The sequence below is a fragment of the Scophthalmus maximus genome, chromosome 9 (genome assembly GCF_022379125.1).
Source record: "Scophthalmus maximus strain ysfricsl-2021 chromosome 9, ASM2237912v1, whole genome shotgun sequence".
Classification (NCBI taxonomy): domain Eukaryota; kingdom Metazoa; phylum Chordata; class Actinopteri; order Pleuronectiformes; family Scophthalmidae; genus Scophthalmus; species Scophthalmus maximus.
The window spans coordinates 12,909,181-12,924,371 of record NC_061523.1 but is presented as its reverse complement, the minus strand read 5'-3'; the positions used below and the strand labels follow the sequence as shown (position 1 = coordinate 12,924,371).

The following is a 15,191-nucleotide window of genomic DNA, read 5'->3' as shown; positions in this document are numbered from 1 at the left end:
AAACTCAGATGGTTGAGTATTTCTGTATCTTTGCGACAATAGGATAAAATACAATTTAAGGTTTGGGTTTCAGCAGCAGTTCATTTCCATCCAGCTGCATATTTTAGAAGCAAGTCAGGACCACAGAGTTAATTGTACAACTTTGCAGGGTAAGACTCAAAAGTTCCCTCTGAACATGAATTGATGTAAGAGGACATGTTCCTAATCCAGACGTTTACGTCATCCTTTACCTTAGTTCACCTTTGACAATGCTTTTCAATGAACCCCATGGGAATGAAAGAAATATGGTTGACAGTTAACTAAACGTTAAGTGCTCACAGACCAGTGATGTTGTCTTCACTGGAAAAATGTTCATGGTGTAATGTGCATGATCTTTTGTTTCAGTGCACTTGGTACATTTGATCATTTATGAAAGCACCGTTGTTATTGCAAAATTTCACTTTCTTAGCTTATCCTGTGAATCAATTGTTTGGGGGAAGGGGGGTGTATGTCATCAGCTTTTTAACCTATTTTCCACAAAGCTTTACAGATGATAGAACCCATCCTCTTTGAGCCAGCCATTGCCAAATCTGGGTTATGTCCACAGTATAACATTATACAAATATATCCAAATATATTTTTTAAAACATTAATTTATGAAAGTTATCAAATGTCACAGATGAGATCTGGTACTTTGGATCAAATACTTAAGTTCAATTCTACGTAAACATACGTTATATCAAGCAGGACACTAATTAATCAATCTTTATCAAAGTGCAATATCGTTGCTTCCTTCAATTAAACATTAATTCAGTTTAAATATGAGGTGGATCCTCATTAATCCCCTAAAAGTAGTCATACATACTGATCACTCACACAAGACAATCAAGACATTAATTTTGCCACATCAGGAAAGCTGAGAAAAAGGTCAGACTTTCCTGGAACAGACGGACAAAACACAGGGTTGAGACGACAGCAGATGAGGAGGTAGAAATGGTTTTCAGCAGTTCAAATTTAATACTTTGTCCCCCTTTCTCTACAGAAACCCAGGTAAAAAAAATCCCCCACTCTCATAAAATACAACAGCAGCAGTTACCAGTAAAAAAAATGAAATGCAAAAAAAGAGAGAGAAAGCATAGAAGGGAGGAGAAAGAGAGGGTAGGGGCATGATGAGGCAAGAAAGGAAAATATATTTTCTAGATGTGAGGAGTTAGTCCAAAGTTCATCTTCAGACTGGGTCGGGGCAGCGAGGAATCTGGGAACTTGCTGTTGTGTTCATTCAAAATGGCGGGGAGGAGGAAAAAAATGAAAAAATGAGTCAAGTCCAATCCAACTAGGGGAAGGAACCAGCACTCTAAGGCAGGGATTTATTCAGGAAGGGGTTTCTCCCTCTCTGGATGAAAGAAAATCTCACTCCTCTTCAGCCTGCGCAATTTATTTTGTCGTGTTCAGATGAAATGTATGTGCAAGTTTGTGTATGCAACAGGAAAATTGGAAGGTGTGTCTGTCATATATACGGTCAACATGGTCGCACCTCTCACTTGCTGCAAGAGAGGTGGCATTTTTCTTTCCTTATTTCTTCATTAATTCCTTGACTTTTCTTTTTTTCTCCCAATAATCAGTCCCCGACTACCTAGTAGTCATCCAAATCAAAGAACTCATCGTCCTCTCCTTGATACTCCATGCCCTGGAAATCCACCCTGTACCGCAATATACCTGAGGAACATAAACATAATAGATCAACACGGGTAATATGATGGCAAGCCAGCTTATGTCATGTTTAGTTAGTTTGTGGCAGGGTTTTATATTAGGATAAGATAATTCTCATTAGCTATGGGGGTGGGAACATTACCTTCTAAAAGCATGAATTCCTGAAATCCCTTTTTTTTTTTTAAAGGACTACTTATCGAGTTACAGAACCAAGAGTATTTGCTTTACTTTGAGACAGTGGAGGAAATGAAAAAATGTATCATTTTTTCCCTTCTTTCCATTAGTATTCATTTATTTTCTTTAATTAAAGAGCAAATACATTTATTTGACTAGCTATCATTAGCCCAACGGTTTAAAACCTCAAAATTTCAACAGTTGTCCTGCCATATATTCTGTATCACAACTGTTCAGAACAAGAACACAAAGGTTCTGCACGAATATGGCCTCTATAATACTAATGACCTTACCTGTAGCAGGAAACCACCTTAAATATATTTTGAATTTGTTGATTTAATATTGCACTGATGTTTACAGTTGGTGGTGGGCAAGATGATTAACACAGATATGCAAATGCTTCAATGCACAGTCAGTTACTTGGTAAAGAGCTAATGTGAAACTTTATTGATCACAGGGAATTCTTTGTGTCAGTCCTCATAAGGTAGGATGACATCACAGATTCAAGGTGCTTTTAATTTGCCGCCACTGTGCCTCATTTCTATACCTACTGACCAAAGTCAAAAAGTAACTCTGTCTGCTCCATCGCTATCAGAAAATGTATCAATTGCATATCAAATGGCATTAAAACTAGTAGCTAATGCAGTCTTAGTGCAGGAGTGCCTTACTTACGGTCTTATTTACTCTGTAACTAGTTATGTTACAGAGTAACGTGGCTTTTAACAGAATTCGTCATAGCCATTACCCTCTAATGCACAGGTCACAATGTTCTTCCGTTCATGGAGTTAAGCCAATTATTATTATTAGCAAGAGACATTCTTGCAGTCTTCTGCCACAGGCTATCGATGTCTTAATTGTTGCTGACATCAGCAGAAAAGGCATTTAGGTAGATCACCTTCAATTATTGAGTCATACAAAAATATTTCTTGAGTGCATGTGAAAAAGCTTATGTAGCTGATAATTGAGAGGCTAATTTTGATTCCTACACCATTCCAGAGAAGGCTGCAAAGGACAAGCCGCTCTAAGTTACCCTTCATTTTCTGCACACAGAGAATTAATGATAAATGGAGGCTGACCGCTCTGGTTTAAGGGCAGTACATTTACTCAATAAACCATAGAACAAATTTAATGAATGAAATAACTACTTAGCTACACACACCATTCTTCCTAACTTGATGTTGTACAAATATGCAATGCCAGTCATGTCATGAACTCTATCGTAAACAACTGTGTGCTCACCTCCGATGCCTCCAAAGCCCTTGACGAACTGGGACCCTTCCTGGCTCTTGTCTGTGACTATCTCCAGCGTGGCTCCAAATTTCTTGTAGTTGTTAGCGAACCACTCCAGCAGTGGCATGCTCTCAATCAGCTCATGTTCCTGCCCTGTCTAAGGAAAGAAAAATAACCAGATTCAGAAAAACATGGCATGATTGGTAATTGGTCTGACTTAAATCACAGGGATCTGTCCTTTCTTTGCTGTACTTACCTCCTTGTCTGTGAAGTGAGACTTGTCTTTCTCCTGCTCTGGCGTTAAGTACAAAGTCTTCTCATCTGGAAATCAAAGGAGGGACATGAAGATTATGGCATTGCCAAAATATTTAGTCTGAATTGTTATCCTGTTTCTTTGTAATTACAAATCTTTTCCACAGTGGCAGCTGTAGCATATGTGGGTTGTGTACCGTTCTCTAATCCGTTGCTCTCAGCCCCATGCACGCGTAGAATATATCGCATGGTGTCTAAGTTCTCGTAGACTATGAGGATTTCCACTGATCCCATTTCCAGGGCTTTGAGAGTGTCCTCCACACCAAAACAGTACCTCCCCGTGTCCTGACTGATCTCATCGAAGTATCGCCCTACAGCGAGGGAGAGCCATTAGGAAAATGTCAAGCACAAAATGTATTTATTTTTTCTTTAGCTGTTACTGGTGACTAAGCATCAGCACGATGACTCACCTATGAGCTTCTTCTCCTGGATGAACTTGACATTAGAGAGGACCTCTGCTGAGAGCTCGATAGCCTGGTTGAAACCATTCTCTCCTCCGTAGGAGATGTCCACCAGTTTCAAAACCTTGGCCTGTAACCTCTGTAAAAAACAAACACACAAATGTTAAACTAAACTATTTAGATACCCAACAATATAATCAGAAGCATACTTAATACTCAAAGTCAATAACTTAATTTATTTACAATTTATTAATTAAATATATTACATAATAAATTACCAGTGCTTCTTTTTGTCAAAATACACTGAAGCTGGGCGATATGGCTGAAAACTGTATCACGATATAAGTGTTTCATATCGGTCGATATCGATAATTATTGATAATTTTCATGTTCTAAGAAACACAAACACGAGCCAACGAGATGGCGCAACCAAAAGTGATACTGTTATATTGATTACGTGTCTATCGTGATACATATCGTTATCGTTTTATCGCCCAGCCCTAAAATACACACAGACTTACTGGGTCAAACATGTCCGACTGGCTGAGTTCGGTCTTGAAGTCGGCAGAGCCGGCCAAGACCATTCCTGCCACATTGACTTTGTCGTTGGACACAAAGAGCTGGACAGCAGTCTCAGCCACTTTTCTCACATAGTTGTGCCTCTTCTCCATTCTCAGACGAGCAAAACGCAGAGCAGACTGCCCTCCTCTGCCTGTAAGAAAGACAAAGGTAAAAGACACAATCTTTAGAATCCTTCTGGTGGCAAAATTTCAAGCAAAAAAGCAGAAAAAATAGGAAGAAATATCCATCAATATTTGTGTAACTGAAAACATCTAAGGTTCAGTGTTGTGTGAGCATTGTAGGTCAGTACCGTGCTTCTTGGGTAGGTCCACAGTAAATTTGTGCAGCACCTCCCTGGTGTTGCCCTGCAGTGTGCCAAACAGTGCCCCACTACCGTCGATCACGATAAAGCCAAATTTACTGTCGTCGGAGAGCAATGCTGTCAATGCCTGTATTAAAGAGTGAGGGAAGAATGGATCATGAGAGTGTGGCATAACACATGCAAGATACCGAAAGAGAAATTTCCATCCCAAGAATCTTCTGTACAAGAAAAATATTGTATATAGACACAGAAACAAACAACAGCTCTAACCTCGGTGTGGAACTTGTTGTCACAAAGGTACAGGGAGGTGTTGATTGGCTTAAAAGGCTCAAAGTCGATATTGACTTTCTTCTCCTTGCCTTCCTCTGTCACAATGGTGCCACAGTACACGACCAAACCATTAGGGGGCACTGGTAAGAAAAAGTCAGAAACTAATAGATTAGACATATACAAAGTTTTTGTACATATGCATACACAATGCACAGATTCTGCAGGAGGGGCCAGTGGTAGCACAAAGTGCAGTGGAATATTAAGAGAGAGACACATTACAGCAACGTCCATATTCCTGAGGCGCATGCATGTTATTGTGTATGTGGCAATGCAAGGCCACGATTATCTGCTACAAATGTCCAAAGTTTTCCTATTAAAGTCTTTGTTATTGTGTATGATATGATTTATGTACTGATGGGTAATAAACACTCTTCCTCCTTGCTTATAGCCACCTACATTGATGCTGTATATCAAATTGGATACATCAGCCAGTAGACTCACGTGTACTACATTGTGTACACGGTATATTAACTGGCATAGTGGGTAATCTCCAGCAAAATTGTCCTAATGTGGCCATTGTGGATTCAAAATGTATTCAAATTGTGTCTTTATGTCAGTAACATCTGACTAAAGGTCACAAACACATGATAGGACTAATCTGGCCTTCAGAGAAAACATATATAAATAATAATAATCATCTGTAAAGACATCCTAATAGGAATCAGTTCTGTCTGGTAATCCCTGAAAACCAAAATCCCACAGGAATGCCGGCAGGTTTTATTTAGGTCTTCCTTGTGACACATACCCTTGTTGTAGAGTTTTAGTCTTTGCTGCACAGAGGTGATGGCCCCGAGTACAGAGAGCCTGTTGACTCGGCTCTTGATGTTGGAAGCAGTGCCAAACTCATCGGCCAACATCTTGGCCACTCTGGATATCTGGTCCTTGGGAGGGATGATGAGTGAGATCATACTGGTGCCATTACTGTAGCGAAAGAGAGAGAGAGATGATTTCATGTTAGTGTTTACACAAACACTTCTGCATATACACACACACACACACACACACACACATACCAATGTCAAAATGACATGTGAATAGGTGTGTCTACTCCTCTTCTTTTTAAAACCTTCCACATTATCCACCTATTCCACTCTCTGATTTAATAAACATACAACTTTCCCTTGCAAGATATCACCTTGACAAGTTCTGAAAGGTTGAGGGACAACCAGGGGGAGCTGACAGCTACACAGTATACAATCTCTGCCCTTGAAACCAAGGACTGAGTTTGAGTTCCACCGCTCCACACTGTTGTCCTCCATTCAATACCTGTCAAAGAAACAAAGCATACCAGCGCTGGCTAACACAACAAGCAAGCACGCGCTCCCAGCACGTGCACACACACACACACACACATATACACACACGCGGGCGCGTGCATGTAACGGCAGCTGGATGAATATAGGGCAAATGATCAACTGTGTGTGACATGGCAGGCGGCGGAGCACAGAACAGCGAATTCTGCGCAACACAAGACAGCAAGCTGCCGCAGAGCAAGCTACAAGCCAGTTTAGCGGCACCCACAATTCACAAGTTGTGTTTGATAATCCAGAAAGACCATTGTCCCTACCGGCAATCAACTGATCTGGGTCTCTTTTCACATGACCATTTTGTAGCCAACAGGCTTGTATGCAACTGTTGCCAGGTGGCAACTAACTCATGGTCTCTTGGGAGTGTGAAGAACGATTTCCTAATCATGTATAAGCAACATGGCCAGGCAAACGCCATTTGAAGTTGTGAAATGTCTGGAGCATGTGGAAGTGCAACTGTAGGCTAGCCGGCCTCCCTCTTCCACCAACGTGCTTTCTCGTTAAAGACATCGATGGCGGCCTCTACCAGATATGACGTCTATTAGCGGGTCTCATTAGCAACACAGCTAACCTAGCCGTCGCTAGCTTTAAACCCTAAGTATGGCTTAAGGCTATATACTCCGCATCGCCACAGACAGCACGTAACCGTAGACGAATTAAAACACACTCCTGAATTTACCCAGGGTTTTCGACCTCCTGACTGACTACACGAGACAGCAGTCGGCGCTTAGCAATTAGCACGCTAAGTTATCTATGCTAAGCTAACCACTCCCAAATTCGGCCCCACTTATCCGATCTCCAGCTGTTGCGGCGGTTCACATTCACACCATCAACCAAAGCGACAAAGTCTAGTCCAGTAAACCCGGCCGCTGCATCGACCCGCGCCTAAAAGTCTATCACTTACCCACGGGCAGCTTCCAAACTTTTGATCAGCTTCTTGATTTTCCATATCTCCACGTTCCTGTCCGCCGCGCTGGGGTCGTCCGCCATCTTTCTGCTGTAATCGCTTCAGCACCTGAAAAGCGGCGAAAAGGATGAAATACAACACATGCGGTAAACTGATCGAGACCCAGCCGGGCCGAAATTCAAAGTGTCATTGGGCATACAGAGTATTAGACCTAACATGGTAGGTACCTCTCCAAACAAGCGGCGCGGTGTCCGTTAAGGCACCTGACCAGTCCTGGCAGCTGGGCTGACCGTGAGGGAAAGACCCTACCCGGCCTCCCTCTGTCAGTACAGTGCGAGGAGAATAACAGGCCTACAGTCTGCCAGGCCCTAGCGTCCACCCTGTTCTTATCTAATACGACCTACTTTCCCCCCGTTCTCTTCAAAAAACATACGGAAACCAACTGTCAGCTTTTCAGACTACTCTATAAAACGGAGCCGTTACGGTACCTGCCTCGGACAACGCCGCTCCGCTCCGCTCTCGGTCTACTGCGCTACGTCGGGTCGGTGGTCCGAGGAATGACGTTGCCTTCCCGACCGGTTTCTCTCTCCTCCTCACGCTGCGCGTGGTGCTAACGACTGGGCTCACATGTGGGAGGTGGTTAGACCCGTGGCGTTCACTTCCTGGAAACCACATAGAAACCAATCAGAGCTCTTGGCGGTTGTGGCAATCAATATAATCTAAACGACCATTGGACGGACGCTGAAAACATCATCGAAGCCGGGCGGGCACCCGTAACGGTGGATTGTGGGACCTGTAGTCGGTGAGAAGCGTAAGTATGTATAAGTAATTACCTATTTCGTGAAAGATTTGCATAACCATTAGTGTGAAGGGAGACATCTGCTGGCCACTTTTCACACATTTCCCCAGAAACATTTAATTTCTAATTTTTAAAGGCATTTTGAGGTCAATTCCACACATCCACAACTTCCTTATGGCATACACACTTGGGTTTACCTTTCAGAAAGTTACAGAACCACACACAATATAACCAGTTCATGATGATATTGTTCCCTATTTTTCAACTCAGTCCTAATTAAATGTTTTGTTTCCCTAAGCATATATAAATATGTCTCATTACTTTACTCTCACTGACTGTAAATACTGTCCTGTGGAAGAAACATTCAGCCTATTCAAATGAATGAACTGGGGGCAGATACATTTCAGTAGTGTTTTATGAAATATTCAGCCATGGATATCATGACAATTTAAGTCAAGCAGTACAACAGAAGTACATTTTTGCTGTACTGTTAATTATGGCTGATGTGCCTCATAAAATTGTACACTACTTCATTTGTCAGGTCAACATTTTTTTTGTTTCCTTTGTAAATACAAGTTAGGGTCCAGTGACCTTTTAAGCTTATGAGTGCTGCTAGGACAATGTGAAGTCCAAACTGCTGAGTGGCCGATTTCACCTGTGCAATTAGTGTGTGGTATAGAACTGGAAAATAAACACAAAAAAACACATCTGGTGCCATGTTTTAAGATCAGTGACTCAATAATCCAGTTACCTTCTGTTGTTGAGGCTGATGATGCAGAGGGAAATTATTAGGTGAGACACTGGGTGAGCTATGTATGAGCCCAATAGTGGAGTGTGAGTGTGGTGTAAGTATAGCATTCCCTCAAGTACACTCGAAGGTGCCAAGAAATTGTACAAGCCCCCTGAACATCAAATGCATATAGACCATTGTAATTCTACTCTGAAACCTATTTTAAAATATGGTTTAAAGATCTCCCAATAGGTTACTTTTATATTTAATTTTTAGTTTCCCAGGTATTACAAGTTTATTCACTGAGCATATTCACCTGAAGGGTGTGGCAGTAAGGGCCTACGTCAGACATAATATGTGGACACTTTGTTTGACATATTTCATTTGTCAAATTAAGATATACATAGACATAACCTTAATTTTATTCTTTTACATTAGGCAGTGAAGTAACACTCGGGTCTATTCAGATTTAGACCACTAGATGACAGCATTGGTTAGTTGAGAAATGACTCCTACAGTATCTTGCCTAACTGAAGAAGGACCAGCATATATATATATATATATATATATATATATATATATATATATATATATATATATATATATATATATATATATATATATTCCTGGAGCATCATTTCTTTGTATTGTTCCATGGGACATTTAGAAGTCAGGTCTTGTATTTGTCATACTAATTGTGTCAGGAGTGTATTGTGATTTTTCTGACAGAACAAATATCTGTTTGTGCATTAAGCAACAAGCAAGATTATCTTAGTGGCAATAGCCATCTCTGAACTGGGTCGGCGGGGGGTGGTGGGTGTAGTTGCTTTCCTTATTCGGCAACCTCAGGAGGGCTGCATTATGGAGAAAAAGTGATATAGCAGTTTGTTCTACGAGCTGCCTCCAAAATTGTCAAGCCAATTCATCACCATCTGTCGACCATCAGAGCTGTAATGATCTGTCACTTGGAAATGGATGGCGCATGCTTTGCAGTGAATGTGAGCTGTCCTGGCCAGTGCTTCAGTTCACCTGGTTGTCACACACAAGCATTCAGAAAACTATGACAGGGTGTCAAGGATTTTAGTTAAGTCACACACAAAGGATACATTTCTAGAAGTAGCAGTAAGGAAATACATACAACATAAGATGTTCATTGTTTTAGGCCTTTTTAACAACAACTGAAGGATGTTGTTTTCAGTAAAATAGATAATTAACATACTCAGATCTTTTACTCCAAGTCATATTCAAATGCACCTATACACCTTCAAAGTTTAATGTTTCTGTCATTTATATTGTGTCTGATATGTTATCAGGTTCTATACCATGGTCCTGAATTTATAACATTTAATTCAAATTATTTATTTCGTAAATACTATGGATAGATGAATAAAATTAAAATTAAATTTCAAACAGTCTTTTCATACTCATAACCTCTTAATATAGAGAAAGTGAATGCCCAAATGTCTTAATTTCCACAAAAGAATAGGTCTCTGTGTGGCTCTTCAAAACATAAGAAAAAAGAATGTTGAATTCTTTTTAATGTAATAATGTGTCGGGAGAGTACTATATTTTGATTTAATTGATTATTTTGCAACATGTTTAACTTAACAGCACATTTGTATGGTGTGTAATGGGTGAGTTGTGGCCCTCCATGGCCTATATGGCTGCTGTTTCCCGTATGTCACACCTTCAACCTTCAGTGTCCATGTAATGATGGGAGGAGTAACTGATAGTCTGAGAGTACATACAGTAGGGATGCATTTCTGATATTTATGGAGAGCGTGACCCAAAACAGATGCCACCAGGTTCTCGGGGCTCCATTTTTCCCATCTGCAGCCATCTGCTTCAATAGAGTGGTGGACGAGTTAAGGTGGGAGGAGGGACTCTCATGGGTATTCAAGGACACAGCCTTTCTTGTCATCACTAAGTTAATGTGAGTGTGGTACAAAGACAGCGGGAGTGAGAATGTACCAATTCAGTCCCTATAGAAAGACACGGGCAGTTACATTACATGGATGTAGTTAAACTTCTTGGCTGCATATCAGAGAAGACTAACATCCCTGACCTGTAAAAGTTAGCAGACTCAAATCAAATCAAAATCTCTTTCCGTGACACTTGTAACCTTGCTGTCACTGACGTGTTAAAGCTTTGATGCTTCTACTCCCATGAAAACTTAATCTGCTCCTCAGTTTGTGCACTGAAACTCTCAACACAGACGAAAGAACCTTTCAACCCCCCAGAGGGAATTTAGCGGCAGCTATTCTCTGCTGACTAGCTAATCTGTGTCTCAGTGTGTGCCTGTCTCTCAGGCTCTCTTTCTCTGTCCTTCCTAGTGAAAGAGAGGATCATAATCATCAGCACTTCAATAGCGTGCTTATGACTTACACCAATCTTCTTAGGTTGTGCTGTAAGGGATATGGGAATGCGCAACTGTTGGTGTCTCCCGCAACACTGGGAGGTTTTGGTTCTGGGACAAGTCCAAAGATGTGGAATGCTTAGATGTGAGCATGTTTCTTTGAAAATCTCAGAGTTGACATTCTTGTCACATCCCTGGCTCTCTAACTGCTCTCCACAGAGGCAGAGGGAGATTTACGGATCTGTGTCCTAATATTAAGTGGATTAATCAGGAATGGAGAGTCAAGGTTGTCATAAATATAAATGAGTTCTTTTGAGGCAGGGGCGAGACATGCTTCATGTCCACACAGTGTAGGCTATTAGGGGTTTATCAGTGCAGTGTATTAAGACCAATAACCTCAATTTAGAGGCCAGGACACACAGTCAATCTTAATGATGCATTGGAAAGGGGTTAAACCCAAAGGTAATATGGTCCAGCTGGCCTGCCTACACCATTCACTGACCCAGAGCATAATCCAATTGTCTTTCACACCTCAGGGAGAAAGGACTTCAAGGTATTTTGCAGTTTAGGTTACACTGTATTTTGCCTTATTTTCTGTTTCTGTAATACACATTGACTAATAAATATGAAAAGAAAAGCGGAATTGCTTGAGCAAACAATGTGCTTGCTTTCACCTTTTCGCTTGGAGGATAGTGCCGTGTTCCAGTTGACACATCCAGCTGATAAAGCCTGGATGCCACCCATCACTCCCCAAGGAGAAAATAACAGATGCTCCCATCAATCTCACAGCATTACCAGGGCTGGATTGTTTATCATTTTTCTCAAGCAATCCTTTATGGAAACTGCTTTACATTTGTACATCTAGAAAAAAACATAACAAAATATTTGTGTGTGCAAATATGTACCCAATGCAGCTGTTCTGGAACATCTGTTCGATCCACGCCTGATACAGGCAATAACACTGCAGTTCTTCATCCGATGGCTGTGTTCCTTTAGTTCTTAGCACAAGTAACACAAGATAGAAGGTGGAGGGATACAAGCTGAGATGAATCTACAACAGAAATAGCGCCCATTCATTTACTGTTGTGGTATCTCTGAGCATCAGAGAAGAAGAGGTCTATCACTTCCCAGGAAAAATCACGTTTTCATACCAGTGAGTCCAGTACATGCACTAATCCATGCCATCACTCATGCAGGGCAGCTTTAAACCAGTCTGAAATCATTATATCTGAGCCACCACCATGACAACCTCACAGATGGACTGATAGGGAAAGGAGGATGAGAAAAGGGGATGAAACAGGGTAGAAAGATGGTGGAAAATTGATTTTCTTTGAGCAACATTAATCAAATCGACTACACAAAGGGCATTATACGTTCAATGCATTCAATACTGCATATTAAATGAAGACAAAGGCATGACTGGTGTGGCAAGCTACGTTGAAGGATGATGATGAGAAAAATCATAAGTTGGTGCCATGCAAATGTCTCAGTGAAATTATTTGAACAAAACTCTGCTGAAAGCATTACTCACATTCACCCTTGTATAAATGAATAATTGTGTCGATTATATTCATTAAAAATGCTTTTAAGAGTGCAGCTGCTTTTCTGCAGAAATGTGCTAAAGTCAATGCATGCAGGCTACGTGTGTGTATGTGTCTGAACTGGCGCATGACAACACGTCAATTATACAGTTGTGTGTGGAAGTGTGCTACCTGCACATGTAGACTGCTGTTGATAAAGTGAGGACACATAAATGGACAGACATGGAACATGAAGACACACATGTGGACAACCAAACCCTTCTGCTCGTAACATCACCACTTCATTACAATTTTAAAATTATGAAAAACAAGACTGAAAAAGACAAAGAACTCCAGTTACATTGAGGATAGGAATCTGCACACATTGCAGTTTATTTAAACATAATGTCACATTGCAATTCATTCATTCTGCTTTCTGCATTTTTTCTTATAAGTAAAATATATACACTCACAGAGATGAAGATTTGCCAATATGGTCATTTGGTATTTTGTTTCTAAAGAGCTATAACATATTTGTGGTTGTGTATCAGTTTCAATGTGTGCGTCCTAGGTAATGTGTGTGTGTGTGTGTGTGTGTGTGTGTCCCAGGTAACTCCAGTCAGGACAAATCCATAACCAAGGAGTAAGACAGCAATGAGCAGGACCTGGTATTTCACCCATTCCATCCTTGAGCCCATAATGTGGTGACTAGGTTGACGGCGAAACAGAGGGGAAGAGAATAGGAAACAAACTTATTTGTCTCTTAAACGAGTGAATCATTGTCTGACATCAAAAACAGAGACAAGTTGATGGAAGTGAGCTAGTTAAAGAAGAGTGCTTTGTAACAGATGCCAGTGATACCTGGTTGGAGTATCAGAGGAAAATTGTCAGGAAGGAGAAAAAAGCCTAAAGTAGATTGGGAAAAGGAAAAGTGTCATGTAGAGGAAACAAAACATAAAACAGAATTTGGCCCACCTGAAAGAAACGTAAAATATTTATCACTATACACACTTACCTAATATTCCTGGCCACACTGACTGAGACCAGTGGATCTGACCATGACACACAGACAAAGACAGGATGCAAAGACAGAAAGAGGGAAACAATTAGACAAATAAATGTACAGGCAAGAGAGAGTCCAAGATAGAGTCCATGTCGCATCATATTATAGGAATAAATATAGTTGAAAGTTGGAAGTGCATAGGAGAGTCACTCCAGAGACTTTTTAGGCAAAAATGATTTATACAAAAATATGAACTAAAGTCAGGGTATGCGGAGACAGTAGGTAGACTAGATTAATGGCTGCTGGTGGAGCAGTAATGTTCCAGAAAAAGAAAAGAAATATTCCATAGCAGTTTTAGAATGGAACATTAATACAGGCTGATAAGTCTAACACGGTGTAAGTGACGCTCTTATTTTCACCACCTGACGTTTTTTAAGGGGAGTTGGTTTTCTGGCCCTTTATACACTTTTCCAAAATGCACTTTCTCCACTCATCATGAGCATGGAAGAAAAATACGCATCCTTCTGTTTGTGGATCTGCTGAAACAGCTTCAGAACCTCAACTAAGAGTGGGACATTGTTCCCACTGCCCAAAAAGCAACCCTGATGCCTCCTGCTACTCATTTGCAGCAAAATAAATGCAGACAATAATGCATGAACTGACATAGAGGCTAGAAAATATACTTAGATTGGGCAGTCTTACATTACACCATAGTCATTGGTCAGTCTTACATTATAGAACATATACATGTAACCTGGGACAGTGGATGGATGGTCATATTTGTTGTTTAAAACAAATTTGTTTCAATTTTTTTTACATTCCTTTACATTACCAAACCATTGTAATGTAAATAGATGCTTCATTTAAAGAAGCTGTTATGTTTCCACAGTTGGGGTTGTCTCTACCTGTGGCTGAGTATAACATAACCAGCATCACTGCGAAGGCTGCAGGGCAATAGCCATACATCTACTTAAAGGCAACCAGTCACTACACATCTGTCTACACATAAATTCTCACTCATTCAAAGGCCACAGCTCAACATGTACATTGTTGTGGGAAAAATACTAATATGCACATTAATGAATGACTGTGGCTAATGGGACCAATGTGCAAGGTTCAAAATAAGGAGACCTGACTGGTTCCTTTAAATCTAAGTGAGAAATAAGAAGATGAAATATACAAAGTTTTTTATTGTTGGTACTAGGAAGTCCTACAAAGACAGAAAGTAACAAACCAATAAACATTTCCCAAGCTTTTAATGATTCTGCCTTTCAACTCAGAGATATTCCTCTTAACCTAGTCAAGTATTAAGTTTTCTCCACAAATTACCTCTTTAACATTTTTGTTCACAAAAACATTCCCATGCTTAGCAATTCTGTTTCATTATTGCTATCTTTTGCCTCTTTCCATGTTGTTCTTTCTTCAAATTTCTTATCATTCCCTCTGCATCAGGCTGCAGGAGGCAGTACAGCCACTTACATTTTCACCACTTTCTCTCCAACTCCTGCAGAGATTGTCAGCTGACTATGACTATGAGTGCAAGGTTAATT

The 15,191-nt window shown here is 40.6% G+C and overlaps 1 protein-coding gene across 3 annotated transcripts; it reads right to left on the bottom strand.

The window, feature by feature from the left end:
* Positions 1 to 973: 973 nt before the first annotated feature.
* On the bottom strand, positions 974 to 7,879 carry etf1a (eukaryotic translation termination factor 1a). Of its 3 annotated transcripts, none has more exons than XM_035649328.2 (11): positions 7,722 to 7,879; positions 7,231 to 7,341; positions 5,765 to 5,940; positions 4,960 to 5,099; positions 4,678 to 4,816; positions 4,328 to 4,518; positions 3,816 to 3,945; positions 3,543 to 3,716; positions 3,350 to 3,414; positions 3,103 to 3,250; positions 974 to 1,695 (listed from the first exon to the last, which is right to left on the bottom strand). In XM_035649328.2, exons 2-11 carry the CDS (start codon positions 7,314 to 7,316, stop codon positions 1,613 to 1,615), a joined length of 1,332 nt encoding a protein of 443 aa, XP_035505221.1. In that variant the 5' UTR covers positions 7,317 to 7,341; positions 7,722 to 7,879; the 3' UTR covers positions 974 to 1,612. The 3 variants fall into 3 exon arrangements, with proteins under 3 accessions (XP_035505221.1, XP_035505223.1, XP_035505222.1); XM_035649330.2 differs by having other exon boundaries at positions 7,726 to 7,872; XM_035649329.2 differs by lacking the exon at positions 7,722 to 7,879 and adding an exon at positions 7,461 to 7,667.
* Positions 7,880 to 15,191: the final 7,312 nt, after the last annotated feature.